General features: G+C 55.1%; 1 protein-coding gene across 1 annotated transcript; it reads right to left on the bottom strand.

The window, feature by feature from the left end:
• Positions 1-733: 733 nt before the first annotated feature.
• On the bottom strand, positions 734-22,556 carry ZDHHC5 (zinc finger DHHC-type palmitoyltransferase 5). Its single transcript, XM_068988402.1, has 12 exons — positions 22,513-22,556; positions 18,148-19,340; positions 10,709-10,830; positions 6,770-6,927; positions 5,479-5,651; positions 5,196-5,298; positions 4,580-4,671; positions 4,037-4,169; positions 3,483-3,606; positions 2,962-3,074; positions 1,660-2,516; positions 734-1,238 (listed from the first exon to the last, which is right to left on the bottom strand). The coding sequence occupies exons 2-12, from the start codon at positions 18,249-18,251 to the stop codon at positions 1,073-1,075; spliced, it is 2,145 nt and encodes a 714-aa protein (XP_068844503.1). The 5' UTR covers positions 18,252-19,340; positions 22,513-22,556; the 3' UTR covers positions 734-1,072.
• Between the last annotated feature and the right edge of the window lie 357 nt (positions 22,557-22,913).

The raw sequence follows: 22,913 nt of genomic DNA, 5'->3' as shown, positions 1-22,913 counted from the left end.
TTTAAAATGGCTAATCAATAAAAAATAAAAGGGCCTCTGTCTAGAGGCTGGGGTCACCCCTATTTTTGAAGGTGAGAACCCAGGTATCCCCTCTACCCAGCACCATACTGAGGTGGGCAGGGGGCACCCCCAAGGGACAGCTGGAGGGGCCTAGGCCTGCCGCTCCTTCTCTCCATCCCATTTTTGGCATGTGATGAGAAATATTGCTTTTTGGATTCTTCTTTCCCGGCCTTGAGTTTAAAAATAACGCTAACCGTGTGAACAGGGGAGGAGGGCTTTGAGGGGCCCGCTGAAGAAGCCCACTCTGCCCCCTCTCCCCAAAGAAGGGGGCGCTACCTCAGTATTGTTGCTGGAGCTCCACCAAGCCCTTCTGACCACCCCGCCACCACCACCAGTCACAGGGCTGAGGCGCCCTCCTCGTCTGACCCTGCCCCGCCCCTCCTCCCCCTGGGTGTCCTTCCTGACCACGCAGCAGCACCACCAGCGCTGCAGCAGCACCACCAGAGCGGGGTGCTGGGTCCTTAGATGGGAGCTGGGACCAAGAGCGGGAGCCGTGGGGAAGAGGAAGACCTCAGTGACACCTCCCCTCTTCCCGCTAGTCTGAGGAACAGAAAGAGTAGGGGCCCCCGCACACATCTCCCTCCCTCATCCTCCCGTCCCAGGATAGATATATAATTTCTTTGATATTTATAATATATATATATATATATATATATATGTACACACACACCTGGTAACGCAGAAGAGGAAAAAAATAGAATCCGTAACAATAATAAAAAAAATTATTTCTGGTTTAAAAATGATCTGGTTCCCTCCAGGGTGAGCAATTGCACACATGTCCACTGAGTCTGGTCCAGGGGGTGAGGGAGGGAGGGTCTTGACACGTGAAGGGGGGTTGCTACCCCAGTCTCGGGGCCCCCACGCTCCGACCCCCAGCCCCCCTGCATCTTAGGAAACACCCCTCTTCCTCTTGGAGTCCCTGGTTTTCACGTGTCCGTGCGGGGGAGGGGCCGCTGCGCAGGGAGGTGGCCCCGGGGGCCCTTTGGTGCAGGCGCAGAGGCAGGAGGCCGGCTCACACCGAGATCTCGTAGGTGGTGCCCCCCACCCCTGACACCTTCTTGACACCACCCCTTGTGGGGCTGCTGAGAGGCGGCTGGCCGGGGCTGGGGGCGGCTGAACCTATGCTCTTGGGCTGTCCGTTGGATTTGCTGTAGGCGGCCTTGAACTGCACTTCATCTCTGGGAAGGAAAGGAGAGCGGGGTCAGCGTGGGACACGACACAGCAAAGGGACGCCCTTTGAAACAGGCTGAGAGAGAGGATGCTGTGCCCTCCACATGCACCCCACTGACCCAAACACCCCCTCCCATCTTATGGCCCTGTTGACAAGCAGCCTGCTTCCCTCTCTCCCATTTATTCCTTCTCCAGGAGCAGCTACATGGCTCACTTCCTCTCCGGCAAACTGCTTTTTAGGGAGACGAGGCCAGGGGAAACATCCTCTCCTCAGCCTTTCGAGAGGCGAGGCCCAGGGAGGCAGCAAGAGGAACAGGAAGGCAGGGCTCTCCCCGGGGCAGGCTGAGCCGGGTCCATGCGCTAAAAGGCACCCGGGAACCCCGAGGCCGCCTGGAGGCAGCGTATGGAGGTCAGGCCACGGACACTTACTTGGGCGTCAGTAACGGCTGCAGGGCCACTTCCTCCGTCTCGGGGACACCAGGGGGGGCTTTCTGGCTGCTGTACGACACGGAGCGGCCCAGGTAGGGGGCAGGTGGGCCTGGTTCAGGGGACGCGAGTCCCCGGCCCCTCAGCCCATCCGGCTTGCCGAACCGGGGGGCCGCTGGGCGTGCCAGCGGCATCTTGCCCAGGGGCGAGCGCTTGGAGTCGTCAGAGGAGGAGCTGGTGCGCGGCGCGTGGCCCGAGCCGGGCGTGCACTGGACACCCGAGTCCCCTAGGCCCGGCTCCTCCTCGCGGCCGGGTGGTGGCGGCTGGCGCAGCAGCTTCTCGCGTTCCTGCAGGGAGGCCACAATGTGGCGTGACAGGTTGTCGTAGCGGACGGGCGAGGGCTCGCGGGGCACTGGGCCGCTGGGCGCCAGGCGGGGGTGCCGCTCGGCCTCCCGCTGCTGGGCCAGCCGGGCCGACAGGAAGGGAGACGTGTAGCCCAGAGGCGGCTCTGGCTCCGGACCTGCCTGCACAGACTCGAAATCGGGGCTGTCGGAGGGCGTGAGCAGGCTGTCGTAGGACAGGCTCCCGTTTCGCGTCTGGTTGGCCAGGCTCTTGTAGGAGGTGGAAGTCGTGCCCTCGGAGCGGATGGACTGCAGCGGGCCCAGCTCGAAGCCCGTGCCCTGGGCAGACTTGAGGCTGGAGGAGCGCGAGCCGCTGGACAGCGGGTCAAAGGGGAAGCCTTTGCCCAAGGTGGGCGAACGGAAGCTCTCGGGCTCCAGGCTTGGCTCCGAGCGGTAGCTGGGCTGGCGGCTGCTCTCTGCGATGGAGGGCGGTTCCTTCAGGCTGTCCCCGCGACTCAGCTGAGGGAGAAAGCAGAGCTGGCTGTAGCTGCCCCTCCTGCCAGACGCGAGGCCCCGGAGCCCAAGGAGTCATCAACATCGGTGGGTGTCACACGCCAGCAACACGCTTAGTGTTCACCTGCGTTCCCATGTTTAACCCCCGAGGCTCATCTCTGATTAGGAACAGCAGGGAGTGAGGCGCAGGCAGGTTAAGGAGCGTCTGCGGCGGCAGAGCTGGGCTTTGAGCTCAGCTGAGGCTGTCCTCAGGGCCTCATCGACGGGGCCACAGGGACCCCTCTGGGGTGAAGGACATGCAGCAAGGAGACTCGGCAGTGGCGCCGACAAGGAGCAAGCCGCCTTTGCTTCTCTCCGCCCCCTTTCGGTGCTCCCTCCCCTACGCCCGTCCCCATTTGCCCACAGCGGGTGGCCTACATCCCAGCCCTACTTTCTAGTGAGCGCTCAGTACCTTGGCGCTGGACGAATGAGGCATGGCGGCTGACGCGCTGCTGCTGCTGTAGCCCGGCCGGTACTTGTACATGGTGGGTGTGGGGGGGCTGTCCTTGCCCAAGAGGCTGCTCTCTGCAGGAAAAGAGGCCCATGGGCACCACCTTCTAAGCCACTCCCTTAACTTGGCTGCTGCTTAAAGTACAGCGGAGACAAGGTAGTCACAGATACACTGAGCAAAAGGGAAGGCCCAGGAACAACCACGAGTCTGCTGAAACCAAGCCTATAGACTCAGCCAGCCCAGAACTCAGAGTGAGTGAGCGCACAGAGCGCGCCTGGCCTGTGCCCTGGTCTGCCCAGAGGCTGACGGCACACGTGCGCGGCGGCCCCTCACAGCCCAAGCTCAGTGGGACCCCTCTCCCGCTGTCCGCAGAAGTGGTTCAAGCACCGCTTGCAGGGTTTTCTCAGTCACAACGCAGCGGCCTACCCCTGCCCTTGCCCGCGCCATCTCTGCAGTGACCTCACTCCTGCGGCCGCACTCACCCTCGTTAGTGGCCAAGCTGAGGTGTGTCCGTAGCCCCGTGTAACGGCTCAGGTCTGGCTTAGGAGGTGGGGGCGGTTCCGCATCTGCTGACTGGCTTTCTGTTACCTCCAGGCTGCCTCTAGACTGGAGAAATGAGGCAGAAGGGAGCGTCAGGGCGACTTGAAGTACGAAACTGGGGGAAGAGGGGCGGGGGGCGTCATCACGTGCTTCTCAACTAGGAAAGGAGAAACCAGGCACTCTGGGGATGGTGCTGGAGAGAGACGTTTTGCTCAACAAGGGCTTCATTCTGTCCTTACTCCCACCAACAGCTGCTTGTTGAGCGCCCACCATCCATAAGCTCTGGGCTAAGTCCTGGAAGGCTTGCAAAGGAAGGGACTCAGTCTCTACTGCTAATGAACTGGAAACGCAATGGGAAAAGCAGCTATGTATTTACGTGGCTCCAAGACAAACCGGAAAGGGATACATACGGCAAGAGATTTAAACAAAGCAAGCTTCCACCTCTGCCGTGGGGGCGGCTCCCCGAGGTGCCCGGCGTTACCCCCTGCACCCCTACCTTAGTTCTCCTCAGCTCCCCCTGGATGCCGTTGTCCATGATCTTCACGGTTATCTGACCATCTGACACTTCAGGCCGAAGGAAGGGCGGTCTGATGACAATCGTCTTCTCTTTCTTTGGCCTCCCCAAATACCTGAGTGTCAAGAGCAAGAGGGCTTTTATTCAGTCATTTAAAAATATCTATTGGCTGCCTACCCTGTGGAAAGCACTTTTACAGATGCATAAACAGTCCTGGCAGGCCAGGGGAAAAACCAGAACTGAACTGATTTCTCCAATTCTATGAAGTACAAGACCAACAGCAAGACCAGGCCTCTGGGCAGACACAACCAGCTCAAGGCGCTCTGGGGTAAATCTCATTCTTGCCTCTGCAAAGGGAGTACATGTGAAGAACGCACTGAACTCACAGGGTCTGAAGGTCGGCCCATCAGCACTTCCCATTCTAGGAGAGCCTGCCCTAAGAGGCAGCCCCCCACACCGAAGCCAACCCAGAGACGACGGACGTGTGTGACCGAGGGTGAGCACCAGAGCACGGGGCAGCTGTACCTGGGCGCTGGGGAGCTGCAGAGAACACGGCTGACGTTGTTACAGCATCCATTGGTGAAGGGGTTCACACCTCCCCGGAACTTACCCGTGACCTGGACGGAGGAAAAAGGACCAGGTCAGCCAGACAAGGGGACCGTGACCTCCAGAAGCCAACACACCACCAGTGACAGCCTACTGTGCGCCCACTCCTGGGAGACATGAGAAGAGCAACGTGCAACCCTGCCGCAGAGAAGCACGTCTTTGCGGTGACTGCGAATGGGACTCTGGTCAGGGCCACCGGTTCGATTTCCAGGTCTACCTCACAGCAGCTACCTGACCCTGAACATCAGCTTCTTCATGTGAAGTGGGGACCTCTACTGAGAGCAAGCAAGCAACATCAGCTATCACCACATGCAGGAAGGTGAGCACAAGCTTCCTGAGGGCTGGCCCAGGTCGCCGCCGTCTCTACTGGCTCCGAGCCCCAATCATCCAGCACCGAGGACACATTCTGTAAATGCTCATTAACAGACGTGGCCTGTCCTCACGCTTACATGAGGAACGTGGACACATCACAAAAAGCATATGCTAATCCCAAGGCCGAGACGCAAGCCCGCCTTCCCATCACGTCTCCTCCTACCTGTTCATTGGTGGTGCGTCCCCTGGCCACCAGCACCACGTGGAACCCCGTGAGCCCAGCGACCGGGATGAAGAACAAGCCAGCCACACACATCACGGCCATCCTGAAGCCAGCGGTCAAGGAGAGCAGAGCCCCATGGCCTGGCCTGCCCCGGCCCCTGCTGAGGCCGCCGTCCCTGTGACCACCCCCCCGGCCCCCGTCCCACTGCCACGGGCCTCCGCCTTCTCCCTGCCACCACCCCCCACCCCCAGTAGTCCGGCGACCCACAGGCCTTGAAGGATACGTGACGGCTGTGCGGACCCCAGAGAGCTCCTCCATGTGGTAGAGGACGTAAAGGAGGCCGAAGCCAAACACACCCGTGATGTGGGCCGTCAGGGAGAGGAGGAAGAGGAAGAAGTAGCGGTAGTTCCGGCGGCCGATGCAGTTGTTCACCCAGGGGCAGTGGTGGTCGAACTCCTGCGGGCGGACAGGGCAGGCTGGGGCCACGGCAGACAGAACCAGACGCTGCTTTAGCAATAGCAACGTGTGATCGCGTTCACCACTTAGTTGCAAAATGTAACAACAGGCTCCTGCGGCTTATCTATCGCCTCTGTAGGGCTCCCAGGTGGGAGAGAATAGCACAGAGCCCGCCGGCCAAGGCAGCAGGCACGAGAGACACGGGCTCCATCCCTGGGTGGGGAAGGCCCCCTGCAGGAAGAAACAGCAACCCGCTCCGGGGCTCTGGCCTGGAGCATCCCACGGACAGAGGAGCCTGGGAGGCCACAGTCCAAAGGGCTACACAGAATTGGAACGACTGAAGTGACTTAACACATCAATCTGTAACAAAGACCTTCCAGAGGTTGATCAAAGGCCAAGGCCATCTCCCACAGTTTATCCTGTGTGACCAAGGAGCTCTGACAGGCACAACCGTCAGAGGCTTGAGGATACATTAAGATTTTTCTTTGGAAAAAACATCTAGTAGGCAACTGCTTACAGCCAAGTAAAAATGGGCTGGGAAAAGGGTTAAAAATAAGACAAGGAATGCAGGACAGAAAGAGAAATTATACAATTTGTTTTGTGTGTTTTTAATTTGAAAATTGCACATTTATTTTTTAATTTTTATCTGAGTACAGGCGCTTTACCATACTGTGCCGGCTCCTGCTGTACAGCGAGCGCAACAGCCGTCTGTAGCCATGGGCCGCCTTGTGTGGGCCCTGCCCGCCGAGGGCACACAGGGCCCTGAGCAGAGCTCCCTGTGCCGGATTGTGGGCCCGCAGCAGCTCCCTGCTGTAGAACCTGAGTGCAGCAGCATGACGTGGGAGACAGAGAGCACGGGGCCAGGGCCAGTAGCCAAGGAGGTGGGCCGGGGCCAGGGCCGGAGCTCTGGCTGGGTGTGGGAGGGCCCGCACCTGCCCACCCAGGGTCCCGCCCGCAGCAGGACACGCACAGGCCGCCTCTCCATGTACACGGCTGCCAGCACTCTGGCAGAGCGAGAATAGCCCCAGGAGCCGGCCTCGGCCCAGAGCCCGCAGGACTCGCCCCGATGCCGCGGGCGGGCCGCCGATGGCCTGGGGGAGGCGTCGCGCGGTGCTCACCTCCACGCAGTTGTCGCAGACGCTGCAGTGGGAACAGCGGGGCGGCCGGTAGAAGCGGCAGGTGGCGCACCATTTCATGCGCACCTGGATGCCCTTGATCTCCACGGTTTTGTACAGCGGCGCCCGGAAGTCGTCTTCTTTGTCTTCATCCTCTTCAGCTGTAGAGAGGAAACGTTCCTGAAAACACGGCGGTGCCGCAACTGTACTAGGCCCTGGGGATGGGCGAAGTGACGCTGCCTTCAAGGAATGCGGTGATCAGCTCTATACACACCACCATGGAAATGAGGAAGTAATTTATTCTACACTGGGAAAAGCGGGGAAGAGGATGACTCAGAGGCGGCTCTGATATGGACAGGCTGGGATTCTTGGTTTACGTATTATGAATATATTTTGAAAGAAATAGATGATTTACATATCAAAGTACATATATAATGAGTCTGCATAACAGTTCAATATTTACAAGTACACGACTGAACTGCAGAAATCCAAATGGGGAGAAACGAACTAGCGTGAACCTTCTCTCCATGCACAAAGCCCCTTGTCAGAGGTCGTCCCCTGATTCCCTGTACATGTCAGTACTGTTCTTGGTTCCAGACACTCTGTTTCCCTGAACGCCCTTTCAATTTTCAGCTATCAGAAACTCACACAGCAGAAAGCAATGCAACACAGTAAATCAACTATTAAAATAAAACACTCACCACCCCACTTCAAAACTGAAACATTATTTGCCTTCATCTATAGTAAGCAATTTCCATTACTTTAAATTATTAATCTAAAAAAAAATACCTGTCGGAAGGAAAAATTAAGTAAGTGATGGTGTAGTAATTATTAAAGTTTTCAAATTTACTGACTAAGGGAAATGCTAACAATGTAACTAAGTGAAAAAGGACAAGGTAAAGAACTGTACAAACTAAAAGATCCCATTTGGAAAACAAAAATAGACAGGCATGTATGTGCTACAGGTGTATGGTATGTATAAACATTACATGTGTAAGTCTTCAAAATATTGACTAAAAGAAAATATATGACAATATAACAGTAGTTATCCCTGAGCTGTGAAATTACAGATGCCATTTATCCACTTTATGCGTTTCCCTGGTGACTCAGCTGGTAAAGAATCTGCCTGCAATGTGGGAGACCTGGGTTCGATCCCTGGGGCAGGAAGCTCCCCTGGAGAAGGGAAAGGCTACCCACTCCAGTATTCTGGCCTGGAGAATTCCATGGAGTCGGACACGACTGAGCGACTTTCACTATCTATTTTATACTTTCTACATTACGAAAATTCTGTTTTTTTTAAGGAAAAAATTCAAACACTACTTATTTTGAAAGAACTGATCCTTCCACACCATCGTCTATCAGAAGTGAGCTCTTTCTCTTCTTACAGTTCTACAGTTTTTTGATTACTCTTAAAAGTCACCGGTGTATATATCTATGTAAATGTCTTCCCTATCTTCCCTTCTAGACTGAGCTATTTGAAAGCAAGGACCTTAAAAAAAAAATCCCAAATGACCATAATCATCAGTAAATATTTGATAAATGGCCATTAAACGTTGGTACAGCAGCCTTCTTTGGCGCTAGGATCTCAACGCGCCTCCTACTATGGTCGCCTTTGACACAGCAGCCGCAGAGCACGGCGACATGGGCTTTGAGAGTGGCGAGTCTCAGACACCTCTCCGCGCTGCAGCTGCCCAGCCCCAGCCTCTTCCACGAGGCAACCGCACACGCGAGAGAAAGTCAGACGCCAGCAGCAGCAGCCGTCAGCAGCCACTTCTCTTTCTACCTTACTCCAGCGATGCTGGGTCTCACTCTCGCCTCCTGTGCCAGAAGCAGCCCGGCTCTGTGAGCAGCACCCTTCCCCCAGGAGAGGGGAGCCGCTCCTCCTCCCGGTCACTCTTCAATTACCCGCTTCCCTCAACTTCAGCCTCTCTCTCCTCTGGCTCCACCTCCTCCTGCTACCACCACGCTAACGCCTTCTGCATCACGAACAAACGAGACCCTTCCTTCTCACCCAAGACACTCCACCTTCTGCCTTCTCTGCTCAACTTCTTGAAAGAAAAACCTTAATCCTCACGGACGCTGCTCCCTCATGTCCCATTCCCTGCCTTCCGAACCACTGCAGTCTCGGTAACTTCACTGTCTCTCTCCCACATACGTAAACACATGATTAAAACGGTTCTTGTTGGGAATTCCCTGGTGGTTCAGTGGTCACGGCTCGGCGCTTTTGCTGCTGGGGCTTGGGTTCAATCCCTGGTCAGGGAACTAAGATCCCACAAGCTGCACAGAAGGACCAAAAACTAAAGATTCCTGGGTGTGCGCTGGGTTCTTCTTGGCCACGCCATGGAAGCTCTGCGATCTTGGTTTCCCAACCAGGGCCCGACCCCGTGCCCCTGCAGCGGACACGCAGAGTCTTAACTACTGAACAGCAGGCACGTCTCGAACAGCTCTTATTAAGACCGCTAATTTCTTAGTTACTAAGACAACGGGCAACTCGGAGTTTCCGTACTGCTGAGCTTCATTTCTGGTAACGCCCACCGCTGGCTGTCTCGTGAGCTGCCCTGGCCCCCACTTTGCGCGGCTCCTCCTCCTGCTTCTCTTGCTCAGGCTCCTCAATGGCTCCTTCTGCTCTGCTTGTCATCAATCAAGGCTGGTCAGGCTGACACGCGTTCTTTCCTAACCTCCTCCTACCTTCTCTAGACAACCTCGCTCCCGCTGCTGACAAACTACGTGGCTGAGGACTCCGCCACGAGCCTCACTACTCCGTTGCCACTGGGTAAACTGCACCTTCGCGCTCCACTGAAGTGAAGTGGAGTGAACTGAAGGTCGCTCAGTCGTGTCTGACTCTCTGCAATACCATGGACTATACAGTCCATGAACTCTCCAGGCCAGAATACTGGAGTGGGTAGCCTTTCCCTTCTCCAGGGGATCTTCCCGACCCAGCAATCGAACTGGGGTCTCCTGCACTGCAGGTGGATTCTTTACCAACTGAGCTATGAGGGAAGCCAGAACGATCCATTAAGTATCCCAAATTCAACGTGTCTAAGATGCTCTGTCTTCCCTCCAAAACTGCTCGACGTTCCTGTAACTTGGGTCTTAGTTCATAAAAATCAACATCCAGCCTGTCTTTCAAGTTAGGGACAGTGGAACCGCCCTAGACAATTCCTTTACCGTCTCCCTCTCACCTGGTAAGTGATTAGTCGTGAAAAATTCTCCTGGGTCTTAATCTGTAAATCCAGCTTTGAATTCAAGTTCATCTGGTTTGCATTATTGCAGTAGGCTCCCAAAAGGTATCTATTTGTTCTTACAAGAATTACTTTTGTGAAAGGAAGTCTGACCCTGTGGTTCCTCCACTTCGAGGCCTCTTGCTGTCCACAGGAAGAGCTGGGATCTGCGGAGCACACAGCCTCCCACCCAGCCTTGGCTCCAGCCTGCCTCTGGGCCCTGGCCCGACTCTGCGCTGTCTTCCGCCCGCCGCTTCTGTTTCCCGGCCACAGTTCAGCATCCGCTACCTCCTCTGCCTGAGCGTCCTCCCCTCCCATCCTCCACTTGGTAAGGTCTTGCCTCCCCGCCTCCAGCAGCATGTCCCCCATCTGCCCGGGCAGGGTAAGTGCACCCTTTCCAAGGCCCCACAGAACCTTGTTCATGCTTCCATTACAGGTTGTATCACAGTGTTACTCTCTGATGTACCTCAGATGTTATCAAAGCTAGCAATAATGCCCAACCCATACGCCTGAAATAAATTTCTGCTGAATGAGTAACTGAACACCAGAGTTGACCCAAAGTGGATCACAGGCCTAGAAGTTATAAAACCCTGACGCGCTTTTCACCATTAAACTACAGGAGCATCCCAAAATGCAAGACCCCAAAGGCCCCAGAACAATCGTGCATGCGGAAACTAATTTTTCTCAAAGATAGTTCCGAGAGAGAAGAGGGAGTTCTTACCTCGAGGGAAGACCCCTGGGTCCATGAAGGTGGCCATGCTGAAGTTGGCCAGCACAAAGAGAAACACCACGGCATTGTAGACGGGCACTGCAGGCGATACGGACAGGCTCAGCCCCGGGCAGCTGCACAGACAACGAGCAGAGTGAGGGGCTGCCTTAGCACTCGGGGCAGCGGCCGCATAAAGAATGTAGCTGGGCGCACCCCACACCTCTATGCACATCTCGTGTGGCTCACCCTCGCTGTCCCAAATCATCTTCGTCCTCCCCAGCAAGTGGGTCCAGTTCCCCAGGGAAATGCTCATTTTAGATCGAGGTACAAGACTCGCACGCCCCTGCACTGAGGTCTGTGTTCTTCAAATTCACCCCTACCCTGTGGGCCGCCCATGTGTCACGGCCTCTGTCCTGACCTCCTCTTAACCAGGCCCAGGAGCAGGGACTAAGAATGTCCCCGCCAGCAGCTGCAGCCCTGCTCCTCGGCAGCCCGCGGCCCCTGGGCCCCAGCCATGCCCCACTGACCCGCACGCTGGCCCAGAGCAGACAGCACCACCTGCCTCTCTGGCTCCAAATCACTGCCACTGCCTGGAGTTTCTTCAGATCCATTATAGACACAAATATGTATCAGAAACTTTCTAGAATTTTATTCAACTAGAGGCTAGTTCTCAGGGTAAACAAAAGGAAACCACTCATAGATAAGGAAGGATACCAAGACCCTGAGATCAATAAATGAAGCAGAGAGTGGAGGCGAAAAGAGAGAGAGAGAGAAGGTACCAGACCAAAGTGGCCCTAAATCCTGCAGGGAAAAGAAACGGGCCACACGTTATCGAGTAGTCCAGGTTCAAACCACGAGAGGCTCTAGGGAACTTCTCCTTGACACTAAGAGCGAGCCGGGCCCTCGGCTTCCGTCAGGACAGAAGCCTCAGGAATGCAGCCCGCTCTCCCTTTCCCCGAGGGTGGTTCCTGCAAGTGTCAGGAGAACAGCTGATGAGCTGCCTGCGGGGTCCCTGGTATCCAACACCCTCTCTTCCGGCTCAGCTCAGAAGAACTTCCCACTACAAGACAGTGGCTGAACACCCTGATCTGCTCTGTGGCTGAGAACTTAATCTCCAGAATTAGGCCAGCATCTGTCCCCGTCCCCCTTCACCCAGCGCAGCCGGAAGGAGAGGGAGAGCTCGCTGAAGGAAAGAAAGAGGCGCGAGCAGAGCAAGACAGCAAATGACTCCGGAGACTTGGTCCACGGCAGGCCTGGATCCTGCTGAGAGCGGATCTGCCTCCATCCGAACAGCAGCACAGCCCTGAGCTCAAACGAGCAGAGCTCCTCAGTGAGGAGTAAGCCGACAACAGGGCTTCCCTGGTGGCTCAGCAATAGAGAGTCCACCTGCGAACGCAGGAGACGCGGGTTCGATCCCTGGCTGGCAACATCCGCTGGAGAAGGACATGGCAAACCACTCCAGGATGCTTGCCTGGGGAAATCCCATGGACAGAGGGGCCTGGCGGGCCGCAGCCCACAAGGCTGCAAAAGACTCGGATGCAACTGAGCAACTCAACAACACGACAGCAAACCAATGATGAGAGGCCAAGCTGATGCCACAGAGCGCCTCACGAGCCTCTGCCACCACCGTCTACTGGTCCCAAGTCCATTTAGCCAGCTATTAAGAGCAACTCAACAACACAACAGCAAACCGATGGCAAGAGGGCAAGCCGATGCCACAGAGCGCCTCACGGGCCTCTACCACCACCGTCTATCGATCCAAATCCCATTTAGCCAGCCATCAGAAAAAGACTGAAGTGAACATTCACGATGGGCCAGGCTTGTTTAGATAGTAACCATCAGTTAACTCTGCCTCTCTTGCTGGGCCAGTACCTACTTGGGACACAAAACCATGAAGCTACAGCGAGGGCAGTGACGTCAAGGAAAACAGACCCCCAGACACAGCTCTACTTTTATTCTGCCAAAGTCTCCTAGGAAGCCTCTTCCTCTGGGGGCTGATTCAAAAAAGCTGACCCCACACCTTGGCAGGGTTTGGGGTGGAACACAAGCAAGAAGGCAGAGTCTTCACACAGCCCCACCCAAAGCATGACCTCCTAGGCTCCTCGGAGAGGGGTAGAGAAACTGAAAACCAGTCATCCAGGTCAGAGCCCCTCCCTGCTTCTGAGCTGTCACTTCAATTTCCGCCCAGGGAAGAGGAGAAAGGGTGACTCGACTCCTACAGCCTGGGAAGATAATTAGAAGGGAAAAAGGAATTAACTCCTTAGAACACCGAGGTCTCTGTGATTTAGAAGTCTCATTCCTAGAACTGGCATCTGTGGCCTCTGGAGCTTTGGGAACAGTAAGGGTCCCTCATCTGAGCGAAACGACTGGTGCACACAGACGCGAATGGGGAGAGTCGCTGCTTTCCGAGGACAGCCTGCCAACCACCAGCCCCTAGGTAAAGGACTTCACCCCTTACAACCGTCTGCATATCAACCCCTCCCAGCTGAAGTGTATGACTCTAGAATCAAGTTTCCATGTCTGTTCCAAAATAAAAAATAAAAGTTCCAAAATAAAGCCGATCCCCACTGTGGCAAGTATCTAGAAAGGATGCAAATAACTCCATGGCATGGGGGAGCCTTGCTCCTAGATTCAAATCAAAGACTACTGCTTCCAACCTGAGCACTCCAAGTCAGGAACCTCCCACCAAGGAGAGGCCTTGAGAGCAGGGCCTGCTCCTGCCATACCCCACATTCTGCCTGGCTCCAGGAGGGGCTTGCCGTTGCTACAGTACTTTGCTAGATTCCTAGGTGACCTCCTCAAGTGGCCTGTCTCAATCTGCTGCCTTTGATGGGAGGAGGTGAGACCTGAGCTGAGGAGCTGTTGGGGCTCGTCCTCCGCCGACGGCGGTAATCACAGAGCTCCGAGCGCAGGGAGTGGCGTCGCTCAGAAGGCTGGCTGACTCACGGGTGAGTTTCCCAGACCTACACCACCCCGGGGAGAACAGGTTCTTCTGCCCGCCGCTGCAGCACTCCTGTTTCCAAGGCCAAATAAAGCTGGAAGCTGCTGCTGCTGCTGCTGCTAAGTCACTTCAGTCGTATCCAACTCTGTGCGACCCCATAGACAGCAGCCCACCAGGCTCCTCCGTTCCTGGGATTCTCCAGCCAAGAATACTAGAGTGGGTTGCCATTTCCTTCTCCAAAACTGGGAGACTGGGTTTCAATACTCACAGCACTGAAGACCTGCTCCCCAGCCCTGACTCTTCCTAATCTATACACATAACTAAATTCCTGGTGAGAACGCTAGAGTAGGAGGCAGGGGGCTTTGGATTCCAGTCCTGTCTTCACCCATGCTTTGCTAGTGTAGCCTTAGGTGATTGACAGGAAACTCTGCAAGCTTGTTGCGTCAGCTACATCATACAGATCTGAGAATGAAAGAGACAGTGTCTGAGAAGAGCTTACAATTCCCTAAACTAGCTGGCTTAATATAAGCATTCACAAGACAGAAGCAGCAAACAAAAAAAACATTATTAACCATCTCCATCATCATCAATTATCATTCCAGCCCCGCCTCCCTCCCTAACTGCACTTCCTCGGTCTGAGGTATCAAACTCAAGAACACAACAGAGGTATTTGCTCCTAAAGCACAGGTCTACGCATTCCTGCCATGCCTAGCACCTACTCCAAGCATAAGTGGAGTGTTCCTTGGTGACGAGGCAAGCCTAGAAAGAACAGCCCACTTCTTGCCCCGGGGGATCCTCAAGACCCCTTCCCTTCTAGGAGGGTAAAGTTCTCATGAAACTGGGTTTGTCCTGTCTTCTGCAGACTGCCAAGCAGCCCAGTACAAGGTGCAGGACTTGGGCACGTACTCCTGGATGAGAAAACAACGTGGGAAGGAAAAGAACCGCCACTGCTCAATTAATGCCCTAGATCACGCGGCTGCTCCCACTCAAATCAGGTGCCAGCACCTCTGCAGTCATGAAAAAGAAACCCAGAGGGAGAGTCACCGAGGTTGCCCAGCTCAGTGGGTGAGACGCTGGAGGGGCGAGACGCAGCGACGGGAAAGGCGGAAGCTCCTCCTCAGCTGGGGCCTTGGTAGGACCAGCACGGGTTTCTGGACAACCCTGACTTCCCTTCCTGCAGAGGATGACTTGCGGCCCAGACTTTACCCCCATGCCTGCCCCACCGGTTTTAGAAACAGACACCTCGGACACCAGCTGACATAACACCACAGCTCAAGGAGACTTTAGAGGATACGATTCAGGGACTTATTTCTAATGGTATTGCTAGGAGTCCCAAGGAGGTCTCGGGGTCCCCAGGAAGGCAAAGAGGAGATACCCAGGGTCTGGGCCTCTATGCGCCAGCCTCTCTTGATCCAGAGCAGTCCTACCTTTACACTTTATATACTGGGTTCCACAGAAGAGCTCAGTGGGGGGAAAAAAAAACAAGGGCATATTGCTTAAATAAACTCTAGGTCAACTTCCTCATTATACAGAGAAGACAGAGGCCCGCAACAGCTAACCGACTTTACCAGAGCCAGCTTCCCCAAACAGGGCTAATTCCTCTCCCCTGGAATTGCCCGCTGCCCATCACAAAAGGAGACTCAGCGAAGCCAGGTGGGGTCCAGGCCGGTGACCTTAAATGCAAGGTCTATTACCTAACCGGGCCCGGGAGGTTCCTTTAGCAGGCCCCTGACTTCCCAAACAGAGGAAAGAGTGAAGAGCCACAGGGTCCCCGACAGCCCCTGCTTGGTTTCAGTGCTGGACAAAGGCTGTAAATGAGAGGTCACAGGGGAGACCTCAGCAATTCCAGGCGAGCTCCTCTGGAGCAGAACATCACATCTTGCTGACCACACCCAACTGCTAATTTCTGCTCAGCTTTCCCTGCTTGACAAAGAAACACGGAGGGTGAACCGCGCCTAGTTCTCCACGAACTACACCTGCCAATCGAGAGGGCCCGTCTTCCTCTTCCCAGGCCTGTAGGCCCCAGAGGAGCTCTCACCTGGGGCCTGCCCTGACGTGAGGACAGACAGCGGCAGCCTGGGGAGGGGAGCGGGGTGGCAGCAGGGGCCGACTCGAGGTGCAGCAGGGGCTGGTTCCAGAAGGGCCTTCCTGCAGCCTATCTAATAGCAGTCTTTTCGAGGCTGTATATGGTTTTAAAAGGAGCACTGAACCTCAGAAGGGACAGGGAGGTTCGGGAGAAGAGTGCTACCTCGAGCCAGGCACCTGCTTGCACAGGTGCTGCGACGGTCAGATGCAGAGAAGAGCACTGCAGAGGCCACAAGCGCCAGGGGCGTGAGACACACGGGGCGTCCATCACATCCACGAAGCGGGCGGGGCGAACCCGGAGCGCAAAGGCCAGCCAGACCCGCGTCCCGGAGCCTGCCGGGGGAACTCGAGTGAAGTCCGAACGCGCTTCTCACTTCGGGTTAGAGGCGACAACGCAAGGAAGAGTCCAGCCTGTCCTCCAGAGCCCTTTCTCCTCGAGCTGAGAGTGCAGGTAGTGAGGAGGGGCCCTGGCTTTTCTGGCACCAGGCAACAGGAAAGTAGGTTAGGCAGCCTCAACTATCAGTTGAGAAAATGCCTCTGGCAGGACAACTCTTAGTGGCAAAACTGGCAGAACCAGCCAAACACTTCAATGGCTCCAGAGGAGCAAATTAAGACCGAGGATTCGAGGATTCTGCTCGCCCCAACTCAGGAATGGATAGGTTGAAAGAGAAACCACAGAGCCAGTCCCCAGTTTCTTCACTTCCCAAAGGCTTTGCCTCTTAAAGGAAAACACTCCCTCTCCCATGAGGCGGGTCGGAAGGTGTCAGATTAGTCTTGAACCTGTCCCTCCTGACAGCACCACAATTCCAACAAAGATACTAAGATCTCATCCCTCGGTTAAAACGCCGACTCCACGCGGTGGTCCTAACAGCAGAGACCAAAACAAGCCTGACACCGGAGACTCAGTCCTCCTTTTTGGAAGGCGGGGTCGAACCCCTGAGGGACTCCACAGGTGTGCTCAGGCCGAAGAGCCGGGCCCAGAGAATCTGTGACCTGTCTGCTCTTCCAAGGGTGAGGTGGGAGGCGGGATGATGCTCATACCTTAGGTAACAGGTTCACCCTTCCCTGGTTTAAAGACCAAAGAGAAAACCACTGCATTTACCCTACTCCTGCATTATTACTCTTTTGGCCAAACAACCCACTTTGGAGAATTCCTTTTGGCATCAGAAGCTCTATTTGGAAGGAGGTGGTTCCTTCCCTCTTATCACAGACTTAATTTCTGTTCTACTTTCTCCCCATAACAGTAACTGCCCGCCTCAGTCACCCTTCAGTGAGTCCAAACTGCTTTTATTCCAGATCACTCCAATGCATCTTCTTCTTGCCAGCCACCTCACACTGGCTCTAACCAGCACCCCACAATCAGGTTTGAGCCCGAATCACAGCAGAGTCAACCCTTCAGAAAACCTAGCATGCTCCGATTGCTCCGAGAGCTACGACTGGAACACTAACTCAGTGACTCAACAGTTTAAGGCTCAGAAGCCTGGTGCATGTTAGACCATGAACAGGTGACAGCAGAGATGCTTGCCAGGTAGTCGACAGCTGAAGTAACAGGGAAAGAACGAAGACACACCATTCAGATGCCCTCCAGGAACAAGCAGATGAACAAAGGCTGAATACCCAAGTGCGAAGTCTTTCAACGCCAACTGCTTTCCTAAAGGACCATGGAAGGGGAGACCCGCCTGCCATCCCCTTCAGCAGGAGCCCAAGTAAAGGAAGCCTCCTAGGCCTCTCTTCTTAAACGAGACCTGCTCTTTCCCAGCGGCCTTCACTTCTCCAGCTTCGGCCCTTAAGAACACGAGGAAAGCCAGGGCTTCCCCGGGGGCTGAGGGCCGAGGACTCAGTGCCTGCACCGTGGGGCCTGGGTTCGATCCCTGGCCGGGGAACCATCTTGCACATCACACAGCAGTTAAAACCACACCCACACCACCACCACCACCACGGAAACCACCTGAGCAACACTAAAGGCCAAAACCATCTCAGTGGGAGACCTTCTAAATCAGGCCTGAGATTCTCCAGGACTCTGAGTCCCCACAATGGCAAACCTGAGCCGTGGGAAAACCAACGACTACTTGACGAACCTTCTGTCGAGTGCAGTTCCCTCACAGAACTGACTGCCGAGGCTGCTTCATCCTCTCCGGTCACTCCCTCCCACCTCCTTTCTAGTTCAGAATCGTCTAACGATGAATATGGGTAGGGAAAGAGGAAGACATCTGTGATTCCAGAGGAAGGGAGGCAGGGAAGGCAGAGGACCGAGCAGGGAGGTGGGCCTGGCCTCACCGCTTCTTACCACCCCTCTGGGTTTCCTTTACCTGTATCAGACCTCGGACTCTCTCAGTCACTCGGCGTTGCCAGTAAGGAGCCCAACTCAAGAGGAAACATACCCCCTCCCCACCCCTCCCCACACCACTGCTGGGAGGAAACTCACGTAAAGGCAAAGAAGAGGGTTGTGGCTCCCACTAAGAAGATGGCGGCTGCTGAGACGGGAACATACTTGCTGGGTTTGAATCTCTTTGCAGACTCTGCGGGCATGTTGGCGCTCTGCTGGGAGACCTGCCCTGCCGCATAGCACAGGCCCGCACAGCGGCAGGACAGACCAGAAAACGGGGCGAGGGTGGCCACGGAGGGCAGAGGGCCGAAGGAAACCAGGGACACAGGGGACTTAGAATCACCACCCTTCCCCCTCCCAAATAAAACCAAAGGTCAAGAGATCTCCAAGGAAGGAAAGCACATGGGAGGGGGAAAGGTGACTCCAGATGATGAATAACCACCTCCCCAGAACAAGGCAGAAGGAGCGATTAAGAAACACAAGCGGCACAGTTTAAAAACCGCAGACACACAGGAGGCCGCACGCATGCAGACGGCTGCAGGGAGAGAACCCGGGCAGCTGGACAGGCCGGGCGCAGCGCGCGGAGGGAGGCAGGTCCTCCGAAGGGGAGAGGGGAGGAGGCGGGGAGCACAGAACACCTCTCGCGAGGAAAATGTCTTCGGAGGAGACACCACGACCACCTCACTCCCACTGGAGGGTGAGCAGCACCCGAGAGAGGGGTGCCCTGTGTTTCTCTTTTAATCCAAGAAGGGACCTGGGGCCCCTCCCGGCTTTAAAGAGAAACCGACGTCACTGCAGTCCTGTCCCTCTCAGGCAGTTTTCTCAACGCCACCACTCCCACACCTTGACTTCAGGGCTTGTCGTCCGGCAGTCGCGGTTTAATTTTATTTACTTTCTCTTGATGGCTAAAGCTGGGCAGCAGCTGTTACAAGGTTGAGTTGTAAATCCTTTTCTTTGAAGGGGGGGAGGGAAAACAGAGCCGAGAGTGTGAACGAGCACAAGCTTGTCCGTCTTCAGTCTCTCCTTGTTACTCCCAAACCCTTCAAGGGCTCCGCTTCCTGCAGAGCTCATGCAAAACTGAACGGAGACACAACATTCCCGAAGCCATGTTCTTTCCAATAAGCAAAATAAAATGAAGACAATCAATTCCACTTGATGATACTTTTGAAAGGTCACGGTGGGTGACAGCAAAATCCCCAAGAGGCCCCTGTCTCCAGGCTGGTCAGCGTCTCTGATCTTCTTTAACCTTGGGCTTTCTAGATACAGAGTTCAACGGGGTTACAGTGCCTCACCTGGAGAAAAAGAAATACCTTGATAAGAGAAATTTTTTCACAGCATTTCTTAGGAACACTGAGGCTAACACCTCATAAGGTATTCTATTAAAATGTGCCCTCTGAAAGATGATTTTCCACTTCACTATGTGTATGTGGGAAGGACTCTGAACTGGGAGGGCAGTGGGCTCAGAATTCTTCCCTCTTCCAAGTGCTCTTCATGTTGAAGAAAGAAAAACATGGCTTCACCTGGCCTAAGATCATCAGAGAACGAGCTCTCAACACAGATGGGGCCCGTCCCACCTGACACCACTGCTGCTGCCAAGTCGCTTCAGTCGCGCCCGACTCTGTGCGACCCCACAGACGGCAGCCCACCAGGGCCCCCGTCCCTGGGATTCTCCAGGCAAGAACACTGGAGTGGGTTGCCATTTCCTTCTCCAATGCATGACAGTGAAAAGTGAAAGTGAAGTCACTCGGTAGTGTCCAACTCTTAGCGACCCCATGGACTGCACCCTACCAGGCTCCTCCGTCCATGGGATTTTCCAGGCAAGAGTACTGAAGTGGGGTGCCATTGCCTTCTCCGCCGATACCGATGGCCAGTAACAAATACCAAGAATATCAAAATCTGAAAACAAACAGAGGCACAGCAGAGAAGGGCAGTCCTAGAAAAGAGATTTCCCTTTGAACAAAGAGAACACTCATTGCTACAATGAAAAAAGTAGGACTAAATCAGGACAGGTCCCATTTCCTTTCTGCGCACGACTCTCTCGCTCTTATCATTCCACGCTTTCTAGTTCCAACCCTAAGAGAGGCGAAAGCTGAACTTCTGGTCTTCTGAAATAACTCATGAAAAGACCTGGATAAGAAATGTCCCTGCACTGAAAGGTGAGATGCCCTCTAAGAGAAACTGAGTCAACCAGAGGGGCTGGTCTTTCTCTTCCCAAGTCAACAGTTTGCTGCTACTGTACTGGCCTAATAGGAAGTTAAGGGACTCCACCTTCCCTGATATGGTTAAGAATAGCAATTATTTCTGTTGATGGTAGCAGCAAAATAACACTTTGCATTGTATGGGATGCTTTTCATCCAGTGATGTCAAAGCACTTAACTCACATTATCTGATGACACAGTTCCTTATCCCACTCCATAAAACTGAAGGTGAGAGAACACCTGCAGCCATCTACTAACTAGTCAGGTTCAGAACTCACAGTTCACAGGGCCCCTCTGCCAAAGCAAACCCTTCCTACCTTTCTCATCTACTACACTACCTGTCCGCTAAAGACAACTTGGAATCTGCAGACCAAACATTTTACTTAAGGTTTGTTTGTTTTTTTTCCCATCCAAGAGGTGTGGTATACCAAAGACAGAGATGAAAATATCAGAAGTTTTGAATAGTGAAATATGAATGTACCCTGGAATCGATCACTTCCTCCTTTCCATGGCATGGGAGACAAATCTTCCTTCAAGATGCGCTCGTGCTCTCTCTCACACACACAAAATGTAGTTTTAGAGGGCCACACAGCATTATCAGAATAGACTGATTACTGCAGGAGTCAAAGCCAAACTTTCTGAATTTAGGCCTCGGTAACTTTGTTAACAGTGAGGAGCAAATTCTTAGTTTGCAGACAGTACTATTAAACTTTTCCCTCAAAGCCTCCAAGATTAGGGAAGATGGAAAACTGCACTGCTTATATTTAATCTAGGGTAGGATATCATTTAGATACCATATGTTATTTCAGATTATATTTTTCTGACAGGAAAAAAGTCACATGGGCTAATATTGCCAAAGTAATTCAGAGTCATAAAAGGCCAAGCCATTTGGGGAGGACAGTACTAGGAAACAAAAATGATCAGCCTGAGATATTTAGAGGATATATATTAGAAGCGACAAGACAAAACCTGAGGAGGCACTGGGGCCACTGAAGACGCACCAGGCCAGAGCAGAAGGACGTTCTGTGAGTAACGAGATGAGGCTGCAGGGCGCGTGCGGTTCAGCAGAACCAGCAGTCTGGACCCACACCCGTGCAACCAAGGCGGACAAGCGCGTGTGGGACCCCGCCAGGCGGAGTGCTCTACGGAAGGCGACCACGCGCACTGTTGTGCTTCAAGGCTTCAGGCGAGCTTTCACACAAGCACCTCCTTAAAGGGAGGATGGACAGGGCGCAAGCCTGACAGCGCCAAGTCCTGCTTGTGAAGATGAAGCGGCATAATAGTGTAACGCTGTAAATCCGAAGACAAAGTTGTCAGTACATGTGGAATAATCCACATGTCAAGACACCCGCTGAACAGTCAGAGGTTTAATATGGGTGTGATCGTCATAAATCGAGGTAGCAAGGTACGTGGCAATACAAATCTTGCAAGTATTAGGTGGGTTTTAACGACTAGGTTATAATGACTACTCTGAAGAGACTTAATATTGTACAAAGGGATCCTGGGATTAAAAAATAATAATAATAAGGGAGGCGAATATAAGGTCAACCTAGACAAGATGGCATTAACCAAGAAGCGAAAACGCCAAGGCAGAGACGCTGTCTAGAGAATAACTTGTATCTGATCCCACACCTCCTTCCAGAACTTTTACTTCTCATTTCGACGTCTCCATTTGGCCAGGTAGGTGAAACACTTTCAACCTTCCTGCCCCACGGGATTCCTATAGGCAAAATAATGGCCAGCGCAGTGGAGCTCCCACTCGTGAAAAGTACAAAGTACTGGAAGCAGGGAGCTCCAGGCTGGTGGGGGTAGGGATGGAAGCGGGCGGATGCGAGGGGACAGGTAACAGGATGAGGCTTGGACCAGAACGAGGGTCGGCAGAGCGGGGCGACGGACTCGAGCCGCAGGGAGAGAGCGGCGCCCAGTCCCCATCCCGGGGCCGGGGCGCCGAGGGTCGCCGTCCGGGGCAGGGCCGGCCCACACCGAGAGGACCGGGTCGGCAGCCGCAGGGGCCCCCGGGGCTGAGGGGGCCCGCGGGGGCCGGGGTCCCCTCACGACCCGGCCCTGAGGGGAGCCCCGGCCTCTGCCGGTCGCCCTTCCCCGGGGCCCGAAGGTCCAGCCGCGGCCGGAGGACCCGGCCCGGACACGGAGCGGGGACTCCCACCGCCGCCCCTCCTCGGTACCCCTTCCCTAGAGGTCACGCTCCCCTCCCACCCCCGGACCCCGCACTTCCGCTTCCGCAGGGGCCAGCGGCCCCGGCACTCACCCGCGGCCGGCCCCGCGTCGCCGCCGCCGCCGCCGCCTCCCGGCAGTGCCGTCCGGCCTCTGAGAGGCAGCGCGCGGCCCCCGCACGCTCCGCGCCCGCCCCGCGACGCTCGCCTTCCAGCCGGCGCGCGGCCGTTGCCCTCAGGGCCGGGTCGCCCGCCCTCCCTGCGCTCCCATTGGCTCCTGGCGCCGGGGGCGCGCGTTGCGTCTCGCGCGGGGCGCGTTTCTCTCATTCATGCGGCTCACGCCGCCGCGCCCGCCCCCGCGCGCGCTCCCATTCACCGTGCGGCCCCCACCCTCCACGCCGCCCTAGTGCGTGCGCGCTCACCCCGGCGACCGCGGCGACCTCGCGGCCTGATTGGCTGCGGGCGCGGAGCGCCGCGCCACGCGAGAACACACGAG

This window comes from Capricornis sumatraensis, chromosome 16 (genome assembly GCF_032405125.1).
Source record: "Capricornis sumatraensis isolate serow.1 chromosome 16, serow.2, whole genome shotgun sequence".
Taxonomy (NCBI): Eukaryota; Metazoa; Chordata; class Mammalia; order Artiodactyla; family Bovidae; genus Capricornis; species Capricornis sumatraensis.
This window is presented reverse-complemented; position numbering and strand designations above follow the sequence as displayed.

What these genes read in the sequence shown, in the direction of transcription:
- ZDHHC5 (XM_068988402.1), bottom strand. Translation starts at nt 18,251, where the DNA reads ATGCCCGCAGAGTCTGCAAAGAGATTCAAACCCAGCAAGTATGTTCCC. An exon ending in GGGGTCCGCACAGCCGTCAC is followed by an intron (nt 5,299 to 5,478) that starts GTATCCTTCAAG and finishes CGCTGGCTTCAG; the next exon opens with GATGGCCGTGATGTGTGTGG. An exon ending in GACGCACCACCAATGAACAG is followed by an intron (nt 4,672 to 5,195) that starts GTAGGAGGAGAC and finishes TCCTCCGTCCAG; the next exon opens with GTCACGGGTAAGTTCCGGGG.